The sequence below is a fragment of the Mus caroli genome, unplaced genomic scaffold (assembly GCF_978045245.1).
Source record: "Mus caroli unplaced genomic scaffold, Mus_caroli_1 scaffold_4, whole genome shotgun sequence".
Classification (NCBI taxonomy): Eukaryota; Metazoa; Chordata; class Mammalia; order Rodentia; family Muridae; genus Mus; species Mus caroli.
The window spans coordinates 151,533,620-151,560,019 of NW_028227259.1; the positions used below are offsets into that span (position 1 = coordinate 151,533,620).

Below are 26,400 nucleotides of genomic sequence, written 5' to 3' on the forward strand. Positions count from 1 at the left end.
GATGTACTCTCTTCAGATAGTTTGATCAAGTCAAGTTCTTCAAGGTTTATTTTAAAGGGTAATATGTTTATTTTAAAGGTTATTTTTTTAAAGGGTGATATGTATTTGTAACACACGGGGCTTTTAACGTCACACTGCATCTGTGTCTGATCTTTGTTTTCCTGGTGACCTTGCTGAGGCTCATCGGGTTTCCTCGCCTTTATTGACCTTGGTTACCTCGGCTTGTCATTGTTCTGCTTCTCTCGTTCATTGGGTTTTAACCCTGGTCATGATTTTTTCCTTTTCTTTTCCTTTCTTTCTTTCTTTCGTTCTTTCTTTCTTTCTTTCTTTCTTTCTTTGGTTTTTTGAGATAGGGTTTCTCTGTGTAGCCCTGGGCTGTCCTTGAACTCACTTTGTAGACTAGGCTAGCCTCGGACTCAGAAATCCGCCTGCCTCTGCCTCCTGAGTGCTGGCATTAAAGGCGTGCGCCACCGCACCCAGCTATGATTATTTTCTTTAACTTTGCTTATATCTAGCTGAATCTGCTATTTTCCTTTTGTTTCTTCTTTTCTAGTGTTTTTTGTTTTGTTTTGTTTGTTTTTTGTTGTTATTTGTATTGTTTGTTTGAGACAGAGTTTCTCTGTGTAGCCCTGGCTGACCCAGAACTCATTCCGTACACCAGGCTGGCCTTGAACTCAGAGATCTACCTGTCTCTGCCTCCTGAGTGCGGGGATTAAACTTGAACAACACTGTGGTTAACTTCCTTTCAGTGTTTGTCTGGTTGTCTGTTTGTTTGCTTGTTTAATGTGAAGTCATTGCTTTGAGATCTTTATTCTTTTATAGTGGCTCTCACCTATAATACCAGCACTGAAAAGGCTGAGCAGGCAGATAATATCCATGAATTTGAGACCACTCTTTAGGCTACAGAGCAAGCCTCTGTCTCAAAACAAACAATCATGACACTGTAGCTAAAAGCTGTAATTACTAATTAATAAGTAAATTCTAATAGGAATCTAACTTTCTAAATTTGGGGCTGGGGGCATGACTCAGAAAAAGAGGGCTTCCCTCAAACATGTGAGGTGCTCAGTTGAATCCCTAACAAAAAGCAAAACAAGCTGGGCGTGGTGGCACATGCCTTTAATCCCAGCACTTGAGAGGCAGAGGCAGGCAAATATCTGAGTTCGAGGCCAGCCTGGTCTACAAAGTGAGTTCCAGGACAGCCAGGGCTATACAGAGAAACCCTGTCTCAAAAAAACAAAACAAAACAAAACAAAACAAAAACAAAAACAACCCCCAAAACTGGAAAACAGCTCAGGCTAGAAGGGCGGCTCAGTGGTAATCCCTGCTTGAGTATGACTTTAGAGGAACCTCACATGTTATCACATTCATCTTATTTTCCTTACTGTTCAGTTCAAACTACATTTGATTTTCTGGTTTCTTCTGGACCCGTGGACTCTTCATAACTGTGCTTTGATTTCTCAAATACGTTTTTCTGCTAGCAATTTCTAATTCGGTACCATTTCTGTCAAATGATACATCTTTTACATCTGGAATCTTCCAAATGTTGGAGTCGTATTTTGTAGCTCAGAGCAGATGCTGTCCCTGTAGGCACATCACCTGCATGCGCCTGGGGGTGGGGGTGGGGACGGATGTTCAGCTGCTGTTATCTTAGGGGCTTGATCAACAGTTGATCAAGACTTGTCAGCCGGGCGTGGTGGCGCACGCCTTTAATCCCAGCACTCGGGAGGCAGAGGCAGGCGGATTTCTGAGTTCGAGGCCAGCCTGGTCTACAGAGTGAGCTCCAGGACAGCCAGGGCTATACAGAGAAACCCTGTCTCGTAAAACCAAAAAAAAAAAAGACTTGTCTTTGCCTCATTGATGGCTTCCCTCCAGGTGCTAATGACTGACAGGCTGAACCCTGAGAAGATGATGGTGGATTTGTTGGATTTTCCTTGTACCTCAGCCAGAGCTCCCACACACAGTTCCCAGCTTTCCTAGACACATGGATGGATGGTTAGGAGTCTTTTGTTCTTTTGATAAAACAAGCCTTCCATTACAAGTGACTCTGCCCTGAAACACATTCTGATGCTGCTAAGGTCCTTCTAGATGTTTAGATTAGGGTTAGCATGAAATTTTCCCTTCATTTTAATGAATGAATGAATTGATTAATTATTGAGACAGGGCCACACTCTGTAGCTCTAATAGACCTGGGTTGCCCTTGAACTCACAGAGAACCGTCTACCTTTGCTCCCCAGCCCTGGCATTAAGGATGTGTGCCACCGCCAAAAGTAATCTACAGATTCAATGCAATCCCCATCAAAATTCCAACTCAATTCTTCAACGAATTAGAAAGGGCAATCGGCAGATTCATCTGGAATAACAAAAAACCTAGGATAGCAAAAACTCTTCTCAAGGATAAAAGAACCTCTGGTGGAATCACCATGCCTGACCTAAAGATGTACTACAGAGCAATTGTGATTAAAAAAAAAAAAAAAAAACTGCATGGTACTGGTATAGCGACAGACAAGTAGACCAATAGAATAGAATTGAAGACCCAGAGATGAACCCACACACCTATGGTCACTTGATCTTTGACAAGGGAACTAAAACCATCCAGTGGAAAAAAGACAGCATTTTCAACAAATGGTGCTGGCACAACTGGCTGTTATCATGTAGAAGAATGCGAATTGATCCATTCCTATCTCCTTGTACTAAGGTCAAATCTAAGTGGATTAAGGAACTCCACATAAAATCAGAGACACTGAAACTTATAGAGGAGAAAGTAGGGAAAAGCCTCGAAGATATGGGTACAGGGGAAAAATTCCTGAATAGAACAGCAATGGCTTGTGCTGTAAGATCAAGAATCGACAAATGGGACCTCATAAAGTTGCAAAGCTTCTGCAAGGCAAAAGACACCGTCAATAAGACAAAAAGACCACCAACAGATTGGGAAAGGATCTTTATCTATCCTAAATCAGATAGGGGACTAATATCCAATATATATAAAGAACTCAAGAAGGTGGACTCCAGAAAATCAAATAACCCCATTAAAAATGGGGTTCAGAGCTGAACAAAGAATTCTCACCTGAGGAATACTGAATGGCTGAGAAGCACCTGAAAAAATGTTCAACATCCTTAATCATCAGGGAAATGCAAATCAAAACAACCCTGAGTTTCCACCTCACACCAGTCAGAATGGCTAAGATAAAAAATTCAGGTGACAGCAGATGCTATCGAGGATGTGGAGAAAGAGGAACACTCCTTCATTGTTGGTGGGATTGCAAACTGGTACAACCACTCTGGAAATCATTCTGGCGGTTCCTCAGAAAATTGGACATAGTACTACCAGAGGATCCCGCAATACCTCTCCTGGGCATATATCCAGAAGATGTTCCAACCGGTAAGAAGGACACATGCTCCACTATGTTCATAGCAGCCTTATTTATAATAGCCAGAAGCTGGAAAGAACCCAGATGCCCCTCAACAGAGGAATGGATACAGAAAATGTGGTACATTTACACAATGGAGTACTACTCAGCTATTAAAAAGAATGAATTTATGAAATTCCTAGGCAAATGGATGGACCTAGAGGGCATCATCCTGAGTGAGGTAACACAATCACAAAGGAACTCACACAATATGTACTCACTGATAAGTGGCTATTAGCCCAGAAACTTAGGATACCCAAGCTATAAGATACAATTTGCTAAACGCATGAAACTCAAGAAGAATGAAGACCAAAGTGTGGACACTTTGCCCCTTCTTAGAATTGGGAACAAAACACCCATGGAAGGAGTTACAGAGACAAAGTTTGGAGCTGTGACGAAAGGATGGACCATCTAGAGACTGCCATATCCCGGGATCCATCCCATAATCAGCTTCCAAACGCTGACACCATTGCATACACTAGCAAGATTTTGCTGAAAGGACCCAGATATAGCTGTCTCTTGTGAGACTATGCCAGGGCCTAGCAAACACAGAAGTGGATGCTCACAGTCAGCTATTGGATGGATCACAGGGCCCCCAATGGAGGAGCTAGAGAAAGTACCCAAGGAGCTAAAGGGATCTGCAATCCTATAGGTGGAACAACAATATGAACTAACCATTACCCCCCGGAGCTTGTGTCTCTAGCTGCATATGAATCAGAAAATGGCCTAGTCGGCCATCAGTGGAAAGAGAGGCCCATTGGTCATGCAAACTTTATATATCTCAGTACAGGGAAATGACAGGGCCAAGAAGTGGGAGTGGGGGAGTGGGTGGGGGAGCGTGTGGGGGACTTTTGGGATAGCATTGGAAATGTAAATGAAATAAATACCCAATTAAAAAAATGCTAACAAACAAAAAAAAAAAGGATGTGTGCCACCACTCCTGGCCACTCATTCTTTCTGCTTAGCCTATTCCTCTCTCATGTGTAGGAAACCTCATTTATGTGGCACAACGGTTGAACTTTTCTCTTTTAATGAAATTAACTTTGTCCTTTTAAATACTGATTTTCATTTTTATGTTTTAATTAAAACTTTATTATAAAGAACTTGAAATAAAATCATCACACAGCAAAATTACCTTTTTGTTGTGATATTGGTGTTACGTTTATGCGATTATTGGTGTGATGAAGCTTAAATCTATCATTCTGTCCTTTGATTTCTATGTATCTTGTTTGCTCTTAATTCCCTTGTCTTCTTTTTTCTTGGCTTCTTTGGGAATAACTGACTTTTTACTTGAGTTTGAGTGTGTGTGTGTGTGTGTGTGTGTGTGTGCGTGCGCGCACGCGTGTGTGCATACAGAGGCCAGACATTGACACGTGTGCGTGACTCTGTTATAGTTACTGTTGAGGTGCTGTGAACAGACACCATGACCAAGGCAAGTCTTATAAAAGACAGCATTTATTTGAGGCTGGCTTACAGCTTCAGAGCTTTAGTCTGATATCATCATGGTAGAAAACATGGCAGTGCTGGAGAAGGAGCTGAGGGTTCTACAACTTGACCTGAGGCAGAAGAAGAACTGACACACTAGACCTAGCTTGAGCGTAGACCTCAAAGCCCACCTCCATAGTGACACACTTCCTCCAACAGGGTCACACCTCCTAGTAGTGCCACTCTCTGTGTGCCAAGCATTCAAACCCATGAGTCTATGGAGCCACTCCTATTCAAATCACTGCACTCTCCATCACTCACAACCTAATTTTCTGAGACAGGGTCTTTCACTGAACCTGGGTTTCTGTTTCACCAAGAGGGCCAGCAAGCCACTGGGATCAACCTATCTCTACATCCCCAGCCCCGATGTTACAGAGGCGTGGCCTTCAAATGGATGCAGCCGATCCAAATTCTCAGAACGACGGTATTTTCCGATCACTCCTCCTGTATGATAAGAGGCATTCCTGAAGGGATGTGATAAGCACATCTCCTCAGCCCAGATGGGGGGAGCTCACGACACAGCAAAATCCAGATGCCACCAAAGTCCAGCTGGCTTGAACCAGTGAGTTTTATTGGTGTTACAAAAATATGGGTGAGGGGTCACTTACAAGAGCAGAAATGACTCAAAGAATGATGCATCACCAAAGCCCACCCCAGCATGAGCTCACACAGCTGGGAACCCAAAGCCAAGCTGAGTGCACAGCCTGCAGGCAGCTCAGCAGGTTGGAGAGCATCCTTTCCAAGTGACTCCATTGGGCTAAGCCTCTTGCAGGCAGCGCTGCTAGTTTCTGTTTCTTCCGGGCAGCTAGTTGGTCATGATCATCCCAAGAGTCATCTCTGCAGCTTCTATTGCTTACTCTGGTAGGGACCTAGTAAATCCTGCCAGTTTTAGGGGCTCTTGAAGCTGTTTTGAAGTTATTTTTATCTCCCTGCTTAGGATGAAATGTTTCAACTTCAGGGGAAACTGTTGCGCAACACAACATCATTTGTACCCATAATATACAAAGAACTCCTCAAACCCAACAATAAGAAAGTCACAAAGCAAGGAAATGAGTAAGTGTGTGGGAATTGCATCACATCATCAGCCACATAGAGAAACACAAATCAAAACCACAACATGCTGTGAATTAGAACTGGGAGTTGGGGAGGGAAGCTGGCAGCAAAATATTAAGACTCAGACCCAGACTGAGAGGGGAACAAGGGACGAACCCAGAAATCCTGACTGCAGCCCGTGTAGACATAGAGTTAAGCAACTGTAATCCCTATATGCCCTTGAGGCAGATGAAGATGGTTAAGCATTTATGGAGCCTAAAACCCATCTATACAATACCATGCTTATGTATTTACCCAGGAGAAATTAACACTATGCTCCTGTGACCCACCTGTACTTGAATTTTTACAAAACCACTCATCATCGGCGGCAGAAACCAGGAGAAAACGGAACTTCAAAAGGCAACTTAATAGATAAATAAGCTACAACACAGCCACACATTAGAATACTATTCAGCAATAGAAAGGGAAAATATTGATATATAACAGCATGAGGTAATTGCAGAGATTTTCTGAGAGTCCAGACATGGTGGGGCACAGCTTTAATCCTAGCATGCAGGAGGCAGGGGGAGGTGGATCTCATGAGTTCTAGGACAGCCCGATCGAAGCATCAAAAGGCCCAAAGACATTATTCTTTGTTTGTAAACAGAGTCAAAAGACCGGATATTATATAGTTCCACACACAATCTTTGAAAAGAGGGGGAAAATAGCAACAACAAAGAGATGATTGACTGCCAGGGGTTGTGTGTAGAGAACCGGGGGTTTACAATGACCACAAGAAAATTGGGGGTGCGATGGATATGCTCTGCGTGTCAACGGTGATGCCAGTTGTCTGCTTGCTTCTAATAAACTCTGGGAAGCAGACATTTTAAAAGGTGACATTGCTGTAGCAGCGTGACTCATCACTGATGCGTAACTTGACGTCATCGGTGTGAAGGTTCTTTCCCAAGAATCCATTCCAAAGTGAAAATTCCCAGATCATTGTGGCAAAGCCACGTGGGGACCTGAGGGAGCATTGGAATTAAAAAAATGGCAGGGAGGCTCCCAAAATTCTCTGCTTTGAAAGGAAAAGAGTAGCCCTCGGAAGGGTGCTTCCAGGAGGATGACGTTAGTCTAAAATCAAAGTCTAGGCTAAAGCAGTTCTCTCTTGAGAAGCCCACGCTTCCTCCTGCATTGTTCATACCTCCAACCGGCTTGACTCACGCTTGAGCCTCTAATAAAATCTTTTCTTAATAAACCACAACGTTGCTTCGCACAACACCAGAACTAGGTAAATCCAGGTGTGGTAGTGCATGCCTGTAAGCCCTCCTGAGCTTGCAGCCCTCAGGAGGCAGAGGCAGGAGAGTTGCCTCAACTCTCAGGCAAGTCTGGTCTCCATGAGTTCAAAGCCAGCGAGCTACAGAGTGAGGCTGTATCTCAACCAGCAGACACAAAACTCAAAGTGAACAAATAAATATATGCTCTCCGGTGACAGAGCTATGGGTTTAGATGATATGAGACAGGGGAATGCCAAGACACCTCATCTCCTTTTCTTTCTTTTTAAATAATACTAAGAAGAAGTTTAGAATTGTTACATGTATAAGTGTTTGCTTGAATATGTCACATGATACCTGATACCTTCAGAGTCTGAAAGAGGACATCTGATCCCCTGGAACTGGAGACATAGATGCCTCATGTCATGGCAGACAATGAGCTGCCATGAGGGTGTTAGGGACAGAACTGAGTCCTCTCCCACCCTCATTTTCCATCCAAGCATTAGCCACACCCTAACATTTTACCATCTTGATTAGCCTCAAATCAGCTCGGCCTCTGTATTACAGTTATCACAATTAAAGTCTTGACTGTGTCTGGCCTGGACCACTGCCAACAGCTCCCCAGCTGGTCCCTGCATGCCAGTTCAGCTCTCCATCCTCCACATTGACACCACACACCCTCCACCCAAAACCTCCACCACTCTCTGGCAAGGTTCTTCCCAGTTTTGGATGGACTCACAGATCCCTTTAGAAATCATGTATGTAATGAATATTTTTCTCTTAAAAGTAAATAAAACAGAGTGAGTTCCAGGACAGCCAGGGCTATATGGAGAAGAAACTTTGTCTGGAAAATAAAATCCTCTGTGCTCAGAGTCAGGCTTCCCAGTGCTACTTATTCTGTTCTTGGAGGAAATGCAGGTAGACATCTCAGGACTCAAAATGCAAAGAGGAAACTTGGTGGTAGGAATGGCTTTGCACTGAAGTTTCTCTTTTTGAACAGGAGACAGCCCCGTCATCAGATGGATCTGCAGTGCCTGACTTAGAGGTGTATGCTTTGCAGAAAGGGAGACAGAGTCTGAAAATACCCTTAGGAGGCTTGGAGTCAATCCTGTGTGTATGGCCTCTCTGTCTCTGTCTCTCTGTCTCTTCTCTGTCTCTCTGTCTGTCTGCCCCCCTCTCTCTCCCCTCTCTCTCTCTCTCTCTCTCTCTCTCTCTCTCTCTCTCTCTCTCTCTCTCTCTCTCTCACTACTTTTAAGTGCTTTTGAGCAAGGCCTACTTCTAGAACCCATGTAATACTCCTCAGGGCTGTGCTGAGCCTCCATATTACTGCACTTACCTAGCCTAGCATGCATGCAAACCTAGTTCTGTCCCTGGTACCTTCCCAGGTACCATACATCACCTCCAAATTGCCTCACAGGCACTGCCCTCAAAGGATTCAAAGGCTAATGCTAAGTTGCTGGCGGCTGAGGTGCCAGCTATGCCACAGAGCTGGAGTTGTGGTACAATTTTAGAAGCATCTACAGAAGTGTAGCCTCTAACCCAGACAGAAACTAAGGCCAAGCTTCTGAGAAGAGACAATTCCATCAATGCTGAGAAGATGTGTGATGGGGGAAGCAGAGGAGGAGGACAGTCCCAGCAAGTAGGAAAGAAACCCAGCAAGGAACAAGGGTCAGGGTAACATATCTGAGGAAAACCAGGTTCAGGGTAACATACTTGAGGAAAACCGTAATTCTTGTCTTGGTTGCTGGGTCTAAGTCTCTAAGACTTAGTCTAAGTGACTAAGGTCTCTAGGATTACCATGGCTATCTTTTATAATGTTCTAACTCAGAAAATTAACTTTTTATACTTAGTGTGTGTGTGTGTTTTGCACGCACTTATGTGCCCAGGAGCACCAAGGTATGTGTATGGAGGTCAGAGGACAGTTTGAGGGAGTCACTGTCTCATTCCACCACGTAGGTCCAGAGATCAAAGCTTGGCTTCTCATGCTTGGCTGTTCTCATGCACAGACCCATCTTGCTGGCCTTGCTGGCAGGGAGCTTGGCCTTTATCATGGAGACCAAGAACCTCTGACTGGTTTCAGGGCATCTGTTATATCTCTCCTCCTCTCCCTCTCCTTCTCAGTCACCCATGTACATTGTTTTATTTACTTTTTTTTTTTTTTTTTTTTGGTTTTTCGAGACAGGGTTTCTCTGTATAGCCCTGGCTGTCCTGGAACTCACTTTGTAGACCAGGCTGGCCTCAAACTCAGAAATCTTCCTGCCTCTGCCTCCTGAGTGCTGGAACTAAAGGCGTGCACCACCACTGCCCGGCAATCACAGATTTTGAAGACAGAATTTAGTGTGTACCTTATAATTAAAACCCAGTATTTGAGGGAAAAAAATGGCAAGATCCTGCTCCAGTGTAGACTATAATTCTATGGTGGATTCTTGGCTCCCAATCAACATAATAATGACAGTCGTGAAAACACACACACACACAAGCATTTTACTGTTTAAACAATTCCCCCAAAATACCAATAGTTCCTCTTTTAGGATCTTATGCAATCCCTCCAGCCGCAAAAGAACATTGTGTGTGTACTTTACATTATTTTTATATTTCCTTCACATGTGTTGGTATCTAAAGAACAAAATGCTACGAGCCAACTTAACAACCGTCCGTGACTTGTACAACAACTCTCGTCGTTATTTCCGTACAATGGAGGAGACAGTCGCCGGAGAAACTAGCCAAATCACCCAGGCACGGGCTCACGAGAGACCCCGTCTCTTAAAGGAAGAAAACCTTTTGACCTTGTAACCACCACAGCTAAAGCTTCCTTGGAAGCCACAGTGAGGGAGAAAGCCCAACAAAGTTGGACAGGCGTGGTGGCCCCAACACTTGGAAGGTTGAGGTAGGAAGAACTCAACCAGGTCGATCTTGTTGGTGAGACTCTGTCTCCGCGGGGCGGGGGGGGGGCACAAAAAACAAGGCACCTCAGACTCTAAACACTCTCCTCAAGTAAACCCCTTGAGAGTCCTGAGATGATCTGAGTGAGTGACTGTCGGGTAGACCAAGCTATGCAGTATGCTAAACCAAATTTGTATTCCTATTTTCTGTAAGGCCCCTTTGTAAGTCCTGAGGACTGGGTGTGGTAGGTAGCATCCATGCCTGTAATCTCAGGACTGAGGAGGCAGAGGTGGGAAGAGTTGGGGCCAGCTTGAGCCAAAAAAATCCTTCCTCAAAAAGTCCCAAAGAACCCAGGCAGTGGTGGTGCATGCCTTTAATCCCAGCATTTAGGAGGCAAAGACAGTCAGATCTCTGAGAATTGAGGCCAGCCTGATCAATGTAGCAAGTTCTGGAACAGTTAGGGATATATAGAGAAACCCTGTCTTGAAGAAAAGAAAGAAAGAGAGGGAGGGAGGGAGGAAAACAATAAATGTAATATTTTATTTTATATGCTAGTTGATTTTTTTAAATTTACAAATAAAAGTTTGCCATGATTTTTGGTTTTGTGTGTTTGTTTGTCAAATCAAAATTTCACCCAGAGCTAGGAGTGGTAGCACATGCCTTTATTCCTAGCACTCAAAGGCAAAAAGAGGGAGGTGGATGCCCATGAATTTGAGGCCAACCTGATATTACAGAGTGAGCTCCAGGTCATTCAGGACTGCATAATAAGACCCTGACTCCAAACCCAGCAAAAAAATACATGCTAGATAATATTTAGAAGGTATTTTGAGTCAGCAAGAAGGATTCTTCCCTCCCTCCCTCCCTCCCTCCCTCCCTCCCTCCCTCCCTCCCTCCCTCCCTCCCTTCCCTCTCTCCCTCTTTTGATGGCAATCTCTGACATCCAATTCATATTTCATTGCCAGGGGCTCCTGCCACACTGATTTCCGAGTATCATTAGAGCGTGAAGACAGGAGAGGCCCAGTCTGAACTGAGGAGATGGTATAGGGTGAGGGTTCTCAGTGGAGCACAAACACTCCCTGGTGAGAAAATGTCCTCAACACATTTGCTCAAAGCACCATTCAATAAACTGCTTCTTGCTAGGTACCATGGCCTGAGCTAAAGGAGTTTAGGACCAGCCATAGTGGAAAGACCAAATCCAAACAGCCTCCCAGCCAGGCTGCAAAAATATACCTTTACAGTCTTGGCACTTAAGAGGCTAAGCTATCCTTGGCTATATAAGATTCTCTCTCTCTCTCTCTCTCTCTCTCTCTCTCTCTCTCTCTCTCTCTCTCTCTCTCTCTCTCTCACACACACACACACACACACACACACACACACTCACACACTCACACACACCCTATTCTAAACCAAACTGCTTCTTCCCCACATGCAAAAGATTGTATTCAACTCATCACTTGTTTTACCTCAACTGCAAGAAGATTGCTTTTTCCACAGGCATATAATACAATCTGTCTATAGTTAAGAAAATTTACAAGGTAATGATGCCCTTGGGACTCCTACTCTTTTCTAGTTGAAGCGTCACTGAAGCATGCTGTCTTTATTTAATTTTTTTTTTTTTACCCTTGTGTGTCCACACGATGTGGATATATGTATGGTTCACACTCATTAGTGCAGGCATGTGCGGGCCAGCATGCACTTCTGGAGGTCAGAGGAGAAACTCAGGTCTTTTCACCCTCCACCTTGTCTGAGGAAAGGCTGTTGCTTGCTGTTGCATGGTTGCATGGCTGGCCTAGCTGATCCATGTTTTCTAAGGATTCTCCTGTCTCCCTCCCCATATTCCTGTTTCCCTGATATTACACACCAAGCTTAGCCTTTAAATAGGTTCTGAGGATTCAAACTTGTGCTATGTTTAATCTATAGGTATTTAGCAATCAAAATATCTGTTGGTAGTATTCTATCTCTTTCCTCATTGTAAATATATATATATGAAAACAGCTGCTGAAAAGTTAAACTAAAAGGGACTCTCATGGGGCAGGAGAAAGGGTTCAGTGGTTAAGAGCTCTTCTAGTGTACTGGGGTTTGGTTTCCAGCACCCACATGGTGGCTTACCACCATCTGTAACTCCAAGGCTAGGGGATTTGGCGCCCTATTCTGGCCTCTGTGTACACTGCACACACATTGTAAATACACATACATGTAGACACACCTGACTACCTGAGTTTGATCCCTGTGACCCATGTAGTGAAGGGACAGAACTGACTTCTACAAGTTGTCCTCTGACTTCCACCTGCTTACTGTGACACACACACACACACACACACACACACACACACACACACACACAGAGAGAGAGAGAGACAGAGACAGAGACAGAGACAGAGACAGAGACAGAGACAACAGAAGGAGCTGGGCAGTGGTGGTGCACACCTTTAATCCCAGCACTTCAGAGACAGAGGTAGGTGAACCTCTGTGAGTTCAAAGCCAGCCTGGTCTACAGAACAAGTTCTAGGACAGCCAGGGATACATAGAAAAACCCTGTCTGTTTCAAACCCCACACCATACACACACACACACACACACACACACACACACAAAAGATTTATGAAATGCTTTCCTTGGGAAAGACAAAGACTATGGACCTGTTAAATAGAATAAGACTGGATATCCGCACCTAAGCTGAGACACTACCATCCCTTGCCTTTTTGCCTACATTGTCCAAAACAGTTCTGTGCTTGGCACAGAAATAAGCACTCAGTAACATGGATTAAATTTAAATTTTTCTCCTCATTTGTGCTTCTATTCGCTTTTCTCATCTGAAGTTTTCCTAGGAAATGCAAACTCCAGCTTTAAAAATGACCTTTATTTTATTACGTGTGTGTATGTATGTGTGTCTGTGCATTGGTGTGTGTGTGTGTGTGTGTGTGTGTGTGTGTGTGTGTGTGCAAGTGCTGGTGTGTACATATGCTCAGAGGTATCAGATCCCCTGAAGCTACATTACAGTGGTTGTGAGCTACCTGACATGGACACTGGGAACTGAACTCTCGCCCTCTGCAAGAGCAGCCCACACTCTTTACCACTGGGCATCTCTGCAACCACACCTTCCCCATCCTTACTATCTCCTGACCTCATTATTTTCATAAATAGGCACTTTCAAAACCAATGAAAACATCTTAACTGATAACTAAAAGTTACTACAAGTGTCATTTCATTTATAAGATGTAGAGCATTCTTTAATAGCATGGAGGAGTTCCCCCCATTAACCCTCGGAAAATTTACTACAGGCTGATATGAAGTTCCTATGAAGAAATTAATAGCTAATGTGAACTCAGATGAAGCAGGAATTAAAATCTAAAGCACAAGAGTCAGGGGCCATCACAGGTCTGGTATCCAAAGGGCCCATATGTTTGAGTGCTTGGTCGCAGTTGGTAGAACTGTTTGGGAAGGATCAGGAGGCGTGGCCTTAGAGGGGTGTGTCACTCGTAGTAGACTTTTAGGTGTCAAAAGCCTACACCATTTCCAGTTAGCTCTCTCTTTGTGTGAACCAAGATATAAACGCTCAGCTGCTGCTCCAGTACCATGTCTGTCTGCCTATTGCTATGCTCCCACCATGGCAGTCATAGACTCTCATCCTCTGGAACTGTAAGCTCCATTAAACTCCTTTTGTTTTCTATGAGTTGCCTTGGTCATGGTGTCCCTTTCTAGCAAAAGAAAAGTAACTAAGACGGGTTGGTACTAGGAGTGGGGTGTGGAGGACTTTGGGACTTTGACCACCATAAAAAGAGCTTAATGCACTGTTCTACTAGGCACTTGGAAGACAATAGTGTTGGGAGCAATGTGGACCAGGGAGGCCCAGCTCTGGAAGTTTTACAGGGGAAAAATACTAGCAACTGGGCTTGAGACCATCTTTCTGATATGTTGGCAAAGAATGTGGCTGCTTTTTGCCCTTGTCCTAAGAATATGCCTGGGAATGATTTCTTTGGCACAGTTTATTCCAGGGTAGCCTTATATTGACCGTGTTGTGTGGTTCTGCGTGATCACTCTCGTGCAGATCTACAGTGAAAAGGGGGCAACAAGCAGGGCAAAAAGAAATTTTAAAAATGTACGGTGTGAGTCGAAAAAGAGCACCAGGAAATTTGAAGTTGAAGCCAAGTCTTGTGCTCAGAGAGTTAAGAAGCTTAAAGAAAGGCTTAAAGTGACATGGAATCCAGGGAGTCTACCTTTAGTTATGAAGCGTACACCGGTTGTGGAATGTCCCTTCGCAGTTAAGGAGAGCGTCTGAGACCAGGCGTGTGTCAGGGAACTCCCTGCATGGAGACCCACAGAGGCCAATGCTAAAAGCTGTGAAAATGAAGTCTGGACTGTGTTGGAGACCCTAGGATGTTGGGGATACCAAAGCTATGGGATTCCTGCCAAGGACGGCTTCAGACTAAGAACCGGCTCATCAAAGAGAAGTGTGTCACAGTCAGCGGGGCTGGAAGGGCAGAGCTGTCTAAGCTTTTGACATCAGACAGAGCACAGGATTTGGAGTTTGCCCTGTTGGGCTTCAGTCTTGCTTTGATCCAGTATTTCTTCACTACGTTCCCGTTTTCACATTCCAAATGAAAATGTATTTTCTGTACCATTGTATGTTGGATGTACGCACTTTTTGCTTTTTTGGCTTTTGATTTTACAGGAAATTACAATTAAGAGACTGCCTTGAGTCACAGAAGGGACTCTGAACTTTTAAACTGTGTTGAGAGTCTATGGGGACTTTCAAAGTAGGATTAAATGCGCTTTGCATGATGACAGGGCTAAAAGCCAGCAAGTGGAGGCCAGGGGGTGTATGTACTGTCCTGTTCTGAGGAAGAATGGCCCCCTTAGGCTCATCTATTTGAATGCTTGTGCCACAGATATAAAACCGATTGGGAAGGATTAGGTGTAGCCTTGATGGAGTAGGTATGTCATTAGGGGTGGACTTCGAGGTTTCAAAAGTCCAAGCCATTCCCAGTTAGCTTTCTCTGTCTCATACTTGTGGGTCTAGATCTGAGCTCTCAGCTACTGCTCCAGCACAGCCTGCCTACCATGTCTGTGTCAGCCCCGCCCCCAGAAGAGTCATGGACTCACCCTCGAAAACTGTAAGCAAACCCCCCAAGAAAGTCTTTCTTTAATAAAAGTTGCTTTGGTCACGGTGTCTCTTTACAGCAATAGCAAAGTAACCAAGGCAACCAATAACAACGTCAGCAACGAGACTGTGTCCTGCTGCTGTACGAACTCCTCGGCCATAATGGAAGAGACAGTCTCTCGGTTGTTGTCATATTGAAATCCTCTCTTTGAAGTAGCAGTGCCCAACACAAATAAAGCCACATGTACGTGAGGCCTGGAGTCTGAGCCCCAGCACTGAAGAGATGGGTATAACAGTGATTTGCTCTTTGTAAATCTCACCAACTGGCAAAAGTGATATAGAGTGAGTTTGGGGAGTGGGGGTAACTTGGAAGCTGAGTCACGGTACACTGATATATATAACAACTGGGGAGTGGACGCGGAAGATTTTGCGTATGTGTTGCGCTTTGAACCTGGAGAGGGGCTAAGACATTTCCTACGAAGGAGTTCAGTGCGGTTTGAGCATGGCTGCAAGTCCTACTCTGATACTGAGTTACTTCCCTAGACCCCTTTAGCCCTTTAGAAAAATCATCTCGGCTATGGGAAAGCCACTAACCTCACACACAGCCAAAGCTAACCATTTTGCATTAATAGAGCCTGAAAAGAAAAGCACGCCACACCATGTGTTTGAGATGTCCCTATGCATCAACTCGCTTAAGAAAGGTACAGCATTCTCCCCATCCTTTTCCTTTATAGCCTACATTTTTTTTTATTTTATCATCCTTATTTTTTTTTTAAGTAATTGGAAACCGTTTCTGCTCATTTAATGTTGCAAATGTTTTCTCTATTTGTCACGGAAGGCTCAAGCCAGAATCCTAAATGTTGGAAATGAAGGGGAAATAGGCCACTGGGCAGACTGAGGCCAAGCCATGAGTGCCTCAGAAGGCTGCAAAACTAGGGCAGGGCCTGATCTTCCCCCGACTTCCAGAACTGTCTCCGACTCCAATTCAATCCAACCCCCTTGTCTTCCCAAACAGAAAGCTGATGCGAAACCGATTATAACTGGGCGGAATGGGGACTCCCCCCCCCCCATAGTTAGTTACCATTTTCAATCACAACTATGCTGCTACCCGAACAGGCAACTTGGGAGAGTAGTCCTAAGAGTCCTTGAAAGTGTCACTAGGGTTTAATCCTAAAATAAGAAAAGTATGGAGAGGGGAAGGGTAGCTAGTTTTTTAATTTATAAATCTGTTTTGCATAGTATTTCCAAAGTAACTAGCCTCTGGGTGAACCGAAAATTGGCACAGGTGGGGGTCGTTAGCGGGGATGACCGCTCTAGCAGAGGATGCCTGCAGTTTTCCCATTAGAGTTTGCTCTGTCAGCCTACATCTCAAAGAGGTGAGAACGCACCGGCTCGAGAATCTACAGTACCCAGAGGTCGGGTCAGGGAGTCTCGGGCCACCTGCGCAGCTGAAGAAGACTCTCAGAGGCTGACGGAGCATCCAAGCCCAAGCCCAGGCGCGGTGGCCTGGGGACTGAGCTGCAGAGGAGCGCTGCGGAGGAGGGTGAGGGCAGGGGGTGGGCAAACCGAAGCCAAGTTCACCGCTTGAAAGGGAGGACGTGAAAAGAGGGGAGTGATGCGGCGGCGAGGGGAGCGCGCGGTGGGTATGAGGGAGTGATGCGCGCTCCGCCGGGGTGGAGAGGGGGTGAGGGACCTTACCAAGCAGCAGCAGCCGCCGGTCGCTGCGCTGCGCCAACGCCCGCATGGCCTCCGGAGCGCGCGGTAGCCAGGCCGCCGGCCCAGCCTGTGATGCGGTCCCAGCGGCGCGCCCCGGGCTGCAGGTGGCTCGCTGAAGGATGCGCGTCACTGACCACAGATTCCCTCGGACTGGTGCAGAGCAGAGGGGGAGGAACCTCTCTCCAGAGGCCGCGGCCGCTCGCGAGCCCCGGGGCTTCTAGGCGGGCTGAACTGGCGCAGTGCTGCAGCCGAGCCCACGTGCCCGCCGTGGTCCCCAGCCTGCGCTCCTGGCACCGGGACTGCGGCAGGGGAGACTGGGTGCGGTTCGGCTGGGGAAGTTGCCTAGACTCCGTGGTTGAGTCCCCGGACCTCTGCTTTAAACTCCTAAGGGTGAGAAGAGTGGTGACACACAGACCTTCTTCATGCGCGGGGATCTTTGATGTCCCGTGATGGGCACTGAATCGGTGCCATAAACTGGTGACCCCGTGAGTTTTATTCCACATCTGGTAGATCTGCATTGTGAACTGATTTTCTTTGTCTCCCCGTCCTTTCTTATAGGATGTCCAAGACTCCCACCCACCTCCGACCCAGAAAAGCAGACGCGGTTTCAAGGTCAATAAATTAGAGAGGTTAAACAGACACCCAAACAAATTAGACCGTGCACCTCAAAGGATGTTTGGAGTTATTCTGGCTTTTAGTCTCATAGTGTCTCTAGGTAACAATTATTTCCCGTGCATCAAGCTGAATATTGAAAAGCACAGGATAGCAGCCCTGGCTTCCCCATGAAGGAACCCTCCTGAGCCATTTGTCCTCTGTGTCCTAGTTCTCTCCCCATAATGACGTCAGTAATATCGCTCCATCACAGCAGTCCTCCGCTCCTCATTCTTTTCATCGTTTTTTCTCTTCAGGCATGACCCCTGAGAGCGTACAAGCACACTAACAACACTGTTTCTCCTCTGCTCAGTCCACAGCACTATTAGCCTTCCCGCTAGGGGAAACTTCAAAGTGACGTCCTCTGGGGCAGCCACTGTGGAAAATGACATGGGCTTGGTGCTTTAGGCATTTTAAGGTCAGGTGCCCGACGCATGGATTCCACTTCTGGAATTGCAACAGGAGCATGAAGAAATAGTCCAACATTCCTACATACCACAGTGAGACTGTCCACTGAGAAATATACATATGTAAAGCAGCGCATTTCATTTTTAATAGGGAGGGCAATTCCCACACAGCTACCTCTCCAGTCTATTCATGGATTTTTATCATCTGAAATCTTTGTGGGGCTAGAAATGTAGGTCAACGGTAGATTGCTAGCTTAGCTCTTGCAAGGCCCGGGGTTATTTCATCAGCAAGAAAAAAAGTAAAAGAAAAAGAAAAAGGAAAAGGGAAAGAAAAAGAAACACAGACCAAAAACCTTCCAGGTGTCGAGAGTTCACTCTCCGAGACTCGGGGTGCTCAGGCTGCTGAGATGCGTATCTATGGTTATCCGTTATTCATCTGGAACCAGAAGACAAAGCCTAGGGCCAGCCCATCCCAGGACAGTTCACAGAGGCCAGCCTTCACTTGGGAGGTCACTTCTTCAAACCAGGTTTTTGTTTGCTTATTTTGCTTTTAGGTTTTCCCCTTTAATAAAATGGAAAGAGAAGACACCAACACTAAGATCTTCCAGTCCTGGTACATTTGCAATTACAATAATTGACTTTAAAAAAATTCTAGAGCTGAGTTTGTTGCTATATACCTGCAATGCCATGAGGCGGAGGCAGGTAGAGCTGGTCAGAGGCAGGTCAGGCAGGTCAGGCTGGGCTACATAGCAAAACCCTATCTTTTAAAAAAAGGAAACAGCCTGGTCTACAAAGTGAGTTTCAGGAGAAACCCTGTCTCAAAAATAAATAAATAAATAAATAATAATAATAAAAGGAAAGTGGAGGTAGGGAGATGGCTGAGTCAGTGAAGAGCTTGCCATACAACCATGAGGATCCCAGAACCCAGAGCACTCTTACTACTGAGCTACACCCCCAGCTCCGACAGAATCTCTTATAAGCATCACCTATGAATAAAGAAGTCAGTGGCCAATGACTTGAAGCAGGAAATAGGAGGTGGGACATCTGGGAGAAAAAGACAGAATTCTGGGAAAGAGTTAGCCACAGGAGATTTGCCCGGAAAGCAGCCACATAGCTGAACTAATATAGAATAAGAGAGATAATTGAGTTATGAGCTAGTTGGAGAACAAGCCAAAGCTTATGGCCTAAGTATGTATATAATAATTACCCTCAGAGTCGTTATTACAGGGAACAAAGTGGTGTGGGAGAAAAAGCCCGAAGTTACAAACTCCCATTTGTTATTGAATTGGGATCTACCCTCAGAGGCCAGAAGGGGGCACTGGATCTCTTGGAACTGGAGTTATAGGCAGTTGGAACTTAACCTGAGCCCTCTGCAAGCAGCAGTAAGTGTTCTTAAAAAAGGAGTCATGTCGCTAGACAGTGGTGGCACATGCCTTTAATCCCTGCACCTGGGAGGCAGAGGCAGTCGGATTTCTGAGCTCAAGGCCAGCCTGGTCTACAAAGTGAGTTCCAGGACAGCCAGAGCTACACAGAGAAACCCTGTCTGGAAAAACAAAAAACCAAAAAAACAACAAAAAAAAGAGGTGGGTGGTGGTGGCATGTCTCCAGCCTCAAAAGTTGAATATTTTAAATTCAGTCCCCGGAACCAATGTGAAAAAAAACCAGGCATGGTGTTGAATACTTGTTTTGTTGTTGTTGTTTATTTAAGATTTTATTTATTTTATGCATATGAGTACACTATTGCTATCTTCAGACACACCAGAAGAAGGCATCAGATCCCCACTACAGATGGTTGTGAGCCACCATGTGGTTGCTGGGATTTGAACTCAGGACTTCTGGAAGAGTAGTCGGTGCTCTTAACTGCTGAGCCATCTCTCTAACCAGAATACTTGTAATCCCAGAGCTGAGGAGGCTGAAACCAAGATTCCCCACAGGGCCCTCATGGAATGCCAGCCTGGCCTCCTGGGTGAGGTCCCTGCCAGTGAGAGATCCTGACTCAAAAAAACAAGATGAGAGATAAGGAAGTAGCACAGTGGGTTAAGAGTGGTTGGTGTATAAGCCTGAGGACCTGAGTTCAAGTCCTCAGCACCCACATGTAAAGTCAGGCGAGGCGATAGTGTGCAAGAGTGTTTTTACCCTCAATGCTGTATAGGGACAGGAGGTATAGAGACAGTAGGGTTGCTGGGGCTTGATGGACACCATCCTAGCCCTGGGCTCAGTGAGAGGCACGGGAGTATATACCCATATACACCTATGAATGCACTATATGTGTACTACACATACACACACACACACCAAATAAATGCTTTTTAAAAATAAAGTAAAATAAAAAAATAAAGACAATCCACAGAATGGAAGGGAAAAAAAATGCTGGGCTGGGGATATAATTCAATTGGTAAAGCTGGGCTTAAGCCCAGAACCACACAAACAGGGGGTGGTGGTATGTGCTTTTACCAGCACCTTGGAGGCAGAGGCAAGGGGATCAGAAATTCCAGGTCACTCTCGGCTACACAGCAAGCTGAAAGCTAGGTTGGGTTACATTTGATCATATTTTAATAGACAGACAGACAGATAGACAGAGTGCCAGCTAGTTTTGTGTGTCAACTTGACCACAAACTAGAATCATCGGAGAGGAAGAAGCATCTATTGAGAAAATGTTTCCATAAGATCTGGCTGTAGGGCATTTTCTTAATTAGTGATCAATGTGGAAAGGCTCAGCCCATTGTGGGTGGTGCCATCCCTGGGCTGGTAGTCTTGGGTTCTATAAGAAAGCAGGCTGAGCAAGCCATGGGGAGCAAGCCAGTAAGCAGCATTCCTCCATAGCCTTTGCATCAGCTCCTGCCTCCAGGTTCCTGCCCTGCTTGAGTTCCTGCACTCACTGCTTCTGATGATGAATGGTGGGAGACTGAACCCTTTCCTGCCTAGGTTGCTTTTGGTCACAGTGTTTCATCGCAGCAATAGTAATCCTGACTGAGACAGACAGATGACAGACAGAGAAGCTTGGTTCCCAGAACTACATCTAGAGAATCTGATCCACTTCTGGCCTCTACCGGCACCAGGCACCATCACACATGTATGTACATAAACACACATGCACACACACGGAAAGAGAGAGACAGATAGACGGATAGACACATATACATAAATATAAATATTTTAAAAAACCAAACAAAATCCTCCATAACAACAACAACAACAGCAAAAGGTGGATGGCACCTGAGGAGCGACACTCGACGCTGACCTCCGGCCTCAACACGGCAGCTCATGCACCTACACACCTAAGTGTACCTGCACTCGTGGCAACACACACACACAGCTCCTTGCAAAGAAACACATCATGGGATTTTCACACTGTGATTGTACACGGGCAGTGCTAATCTTCCTGCACAGATATGATTTCAGTATATGTGCTGCTGAGGCAAGTTCCAAGCTCTATGTATTTCTTAAAGGTCTTATTTTTAAGTGTGTGTGCGCGTGTGTGTGTGTGTGTGTGTGTGTGTGTGTGTGTGTGTGTACAGGTATATAGGTATGTACCCATATGAGTGCCAGTTTCTGAGGAGACCATAAGAGGGCACTGGGTCCCATGGAGACAGAGTTACAGGTAATATGGGAACCAGATTCAGGTCTATTGCAAGAGCAGTTCTCCCTTGTAACCATGAGGCCACCTCTCCAGTTTGTATGTTAGATTATTATTATCATCATCATCATTATTTAAAATCTGGGACATGATATAACTTTATGGTCAAACCTCCCCTTTAAACTCCTTTTATACAGCTTTTCCTTTTCTGACTTGGCATGTTGCTACCCCATCTACTGGCTCCATTTTTCAGCACCTGTCTGCTCCAGATCCTATCATGATGCTGTGCGGTACACCGTCCCCACCCTCTACCCTCAAAGAACTCAGCTGCCCTTGCTGTAGACTGCTCCTGCATCACACCAGCCCATCCATTTCCACCCTGGGCCTGGCGAGCGTCCTCTCTGAGATGACCTGTGTGCTGCCTGTATCTTAATTCAAGTTTAATTAGATCTGTGCTATTAGCCTGGAAGGTGAACTCCGGGAGATGTTTACAGGAAGGAGAGGGGAGAATGTGATTTGACAGAGGGTGACTACTTTGGGATGGCCCCATGGGACTCATCGGAGGAGTCAGACTCACAGTGAGAGAGGAAGTAAGGTAAGTGAAGCAAGGCAGATTGATTTCACGTGGCACTTTGATTTGAAAGGGGAATTGGGAGAAACTAAGGCAGCACACATTTCAAGTCATGGGAAAGAAAGAAAGAATACTTACAACCATGGTCCATACATGGCAAAGATTCCACTGTTGAGCAGCGACTTGCTACCTCTGAACAAAAACAGGCTGCAGCGAGCTTCAGGGGGCTGTTTTTTTTTTTTTTTTTCCACCGTTGCTCTTAGCTCCCCCTCCTCCCTGATCCTAAAAATTGTAGCATTTACAGCAAACTTAACAATTTCACTCAGAAATTATATATGCATATGCATGTAAACATTTATGATACTATATTTAATATTTTTATATATTAACTCTTAATACCTAGATCATGTAATATGCATAGTGTATATGACACACCAGATCACATCGCTGAATTTATGACTGACATCAAAAAAAAAAATTCTGTTCACTGAAGACTTTCTCTGCTTCAATCAATGCCCAGTGACTTTCTTCTACCTTCTAAAGGCCCTGCCACCCCCCAATAGCACCTGGGGACCAGGCCTCTGTAGCACGTGAGCCAAACTGCAATGGGTGTTTTGGGTTTTGTTTTGAGACAAGGTTTTGTTACATAGCCCAAGCTGACTTTGAACTTGCAGCAACCCTCCTGCCTCAGACTCTTGAATGCTGGAATTAAAGGCATTGGCCACCATTCCCTGCTTCCTCCCTCCCTTCATAGACTATAATGGTTTCCAGTTTTGGCTAAAGCTCCATACGTGTCTCCCTTAATTTATGAGTATATGGATTGACGACACAAGCTATGGAGTGCTGCTTAGCAGATTACCTTAAACGTTAGTAACCTGAAACAACCTTTTTTTTTTTTTTTTAATCTCCTGCTTTCTATGTGTCAAAGTCTTAAGACTCAGGGTCTCCTGCAGACCACCTTCAAAACTAAGACTGCAGCTATTTTAAGTTTGACCTGCAGGATCACCTAAATTCAAATATGTGTACCATCAAGTCCAGATGTTTCCATGGGGAAGTTTACAGGCTGTAGAAGAGCAGTGGGGCAGAGTGTGTGTCTTTTGTCACCTTGGCAATAACACCCCAGTGCTTTTGCCTTGTCTTCTGTGTTAGGAGTGAATCTGTAGTACCAGCCTGTATTCTGAGGATGGTATCACACAAGGATGTGTCAGATAGCAGGCAGAGACTCCTGGGCTAATGTCATGTGGAAGGCAATATTGGCAGCCAGTTCCTTCTGACTCTTTACTTCCTGGCTGTCCTAAGGTGTTACTAAGCAACCACAGAGTGAAACATCTGAAACCATGAGCCAAATAAAATGTTTCCCTTTTTGAATATGATTTATGGTTTGTTTGGGTTTGTTTGTTTCTTTTTTTTTTTTTTTTTGTAGAAATCTAACATTTCAGTCTGGATGCCTCATTTTTTTTTTTAATATTTATTTTATGTTTATAGGAGTACATTGTTGCTGTCTTCAGACACACCAGAAGAGGGCATTAGATCCAATTACAGATGGTTGTGAGCCACCATGTGGTTGCTGGGAATTGAACTCATGACCCTTGGAAGAGCAGACAGCGTTCTTAACCTCTGAGCCATCTCTCCAGCCTGCTACATCTTTTTTTACTGTGAATATTTGAAGCCCATTTGCATTTCATAAAAAGAGTTGAAAAAGTAGATGTTTGGGGTTGGATGTGATGATTCACACCTTTAATCCTAGCAGTCCAGTGGCAGAGGCAGATAGGTGAATTTCTGAGTTAGAGGCCAGCCTGGTCTACATAATCAGTTTCAGACCAGCCTAGGGTAAATGGTAAGACTGTCTCAAGAACACAAGAAAAAGTAAATATTTGTAGCCAAATTGTTCCAAACATTCTTTGTTTGTTTGTTTGTTTTGTTTGTTTGTTTTTTGAGACAGGGTTTCTCTGTATAGCCCTGGCTGTCCTGGAACTCACTTTGTAGACCAGGCTGGCCTCAAACTCAGAAATCTGCCTGCCTCTGCCCTCCAGAGTGCTGGGATTAAAGGCGTGCACCACCACGCCCGGCTTTGTTCTAAACATTCTTAAAAGTCTCTAAAAATTGAGCTGAGTATTAATTTTAAATCTCATCTCTTTGATTCTAAAACAAAACAAAACTAGTCAGATGAAGTGAAATGTGAAAATATTACTAAGGGAGTAGAAAGAGAAAATGGGAAGTTATGGGGACAAAAAAGGAAAGAAATTGCCCATGGGGTGGAGAGATGGCTCAGTGGTTAGGAGCACTTGCCTAGGATAGGTGTGATTCCAAGGACCCACACTACAGCTCACAATGACCTGTAACTCTAGTCCTGGGGAACCCAACACCTCTTTCAGGTTCTGTATGCACACAGTGCACATAAATACATATATGGGAGCAAAATATACACACAAAAATACATTTACGAAAAGACTGTCTAAGAATAAAGACATGTGCGATCAAAGTTAGATGAGTATGTATAGGGAAATAAAAACAATCTAAAAATATAAAAAAGTAAAAATACTCATAGAAATATAAAGTAAAGGGAGGAGCCAGGTGGTGGTGCATGCCTTTAGTCCCAGCACTTGGGAGGCAGAGGCAGGCGAATTTCTGAGTTCGAGGCCAGCCTGGTCTACAGAGTGAGTTCCAGGACAGCCAGGGCTACACAGAGAAACCCTGTCTCAAAAAAACAAAAAAAAAACAAAAAAAAAAAAAAAAAAAGATAGAGAAGGAACTTTTTGTGAGTGGCAGTGAGGCACACTTCAGGAGTACAAAGTGATGGGACGCTGCTTGCCAACCCCAAAATGCCACACACCGCCACTATACCGAATGCAAACCTTTGCACCCAACCATGTGGTGGCCAAGTTCCGCTTTTGGTACTTTGTGGCACAGCTGAAGAAGACTGAAGAAGTCATCAGGGGAGAGACTGTGTACTGCAGGCAGGTGTTTGAGAAGTCACCCCAGTGTGTGAAGAACTTTGGCTTCTGGTTGCGCTAAGACTCCCACAGTGGCACACACAACACGTACCTAGGTTATCAGGACCTGACCACCGCTGGCGTGGTCACACAGTGCTACCAGGACATGGGCGCCCCACACACTCCATCCAGACCATGAAGGTGGAAGAGATTGCAGCTGGCAAGTGCAGTTCCACGCCTCTAAGATCAAATTCCCATTGCCCCACCACGTGTTATGGCACCAACACAATTCACACTTCATCGCCAAGAGGCCCAACACCTTCTTCTAGACGCGAAGACCCACTGGATAAAAATTTCAGACTGTCAAAAAAAAAAAAAAAGGTGGAAAGGGAGGGGGTTGCTGGAATAGAGCATCTTGTGAGATGGCTGCTGGAATGGTTCAGTGTGCCAAGCCTCGGACTATCAAATCTAAGAAACTGAGTTCACTTCTGAGGGTTTTTATGGCAGCAAAGAGACACCAGGAACCAGGAAACTCTTATAAAGGGCAACATTTTTAACTGGTGCTGGCTTACAGGTTCAGAGATTCAGTCCATTATCATCAAAGCATAAAGCATGGCTGTATCCAGGCAGACGTGGTGCTGGAAAAGGACCTGAGAGTTCTACATCTTGAACCAAAGGCAACCAGAAGGAGGCTCTCTTCCCCAGGCAGCCAGGAGGAAGAAGGACGGTGTCTTCTGCACTGGTCAGAACTTGAGCACAGGACCTCAAAGCCCCGCCCCCACAGTGACTCACTTCCTCCAACAAGGCCACACCCACTCCAATAAGGATATACCTCCTAATAGTGTCACTTTCCGTGGGCCAAGCATATTCAAGCCACCACACTCTCCATCCCTGGGGGGATAGTGTCGTACCTGGGTGTTGTCTCCTATGTGCCCTGTGAATTGAGGAAGCAACCATAGCACTGAGATCTCCACAGTTGGAGGGTCTGTCTTCATTTTTTCAATCCTGTAACTAAGGAGGTCAAGTACTCCTCAGACTCAAGAACAATGAAGGTCAGACAACCGGCTCCAGAAGCTGATGCGATGACCCAAGGCTTAGGGCTCTCAGACTCTGCGATCGTCAGTTGACGAGGTCTGCTCCCGGCCTCCAAGTGTGGGTCTAATATCCCTGTTTAAAGTCTCAGCTGAGCCTCTTGCGGTCTGGTCCTTTCCGCCGGCCGGCAGCCGGGCTTCCCACTCTCTGCAGCTGTCTCCGGGCTGTTGCCTGCTCTGAGGCTCTGGAAGGTTACACTTGGATTGCCAGAATCGTGGCTGTTTCCTATTACCAGGCTTGCTGATTTTGTGGTGTCATGTTTTCTCATTTCTCT

The 26,400-nt window shown here is 45.2% G+C and overlaps 1 protein-coding gene and 1 pseudogene across 1 annotated transcript in view; one reads left to right on the forward strand and one right to left on the reverse strand.

Annotated features, from left to right (window-relative positions):
- Flt3 (fms related receptor tyrosine kinase 3) overlaps positions 1–17,033 on the reverse strand; it is a 70,004-nt gene extending 52,971 nt beyond the window's left edge. Inside the window, exon 1 of the mRNA XM_021162840.2 lies at positions 16,878–17,033. Coding sequence (XP_021018499.1) covers positions 16,878–16,923 — 46 coding nt within the window. The 5' untranslated portion in view covers positions 16,924–17,033. The remainder of the gene's footprint in view (positions 1–16,877) is intronic.
- On the forward strand, positions 16,968–25,363 carry LOC110293889 (large ribosomal subunit protein eL20-like; annotated as a pseudogene).
- Positions 25,364–26,400: the final 1,037 nt, after the last annotated feature.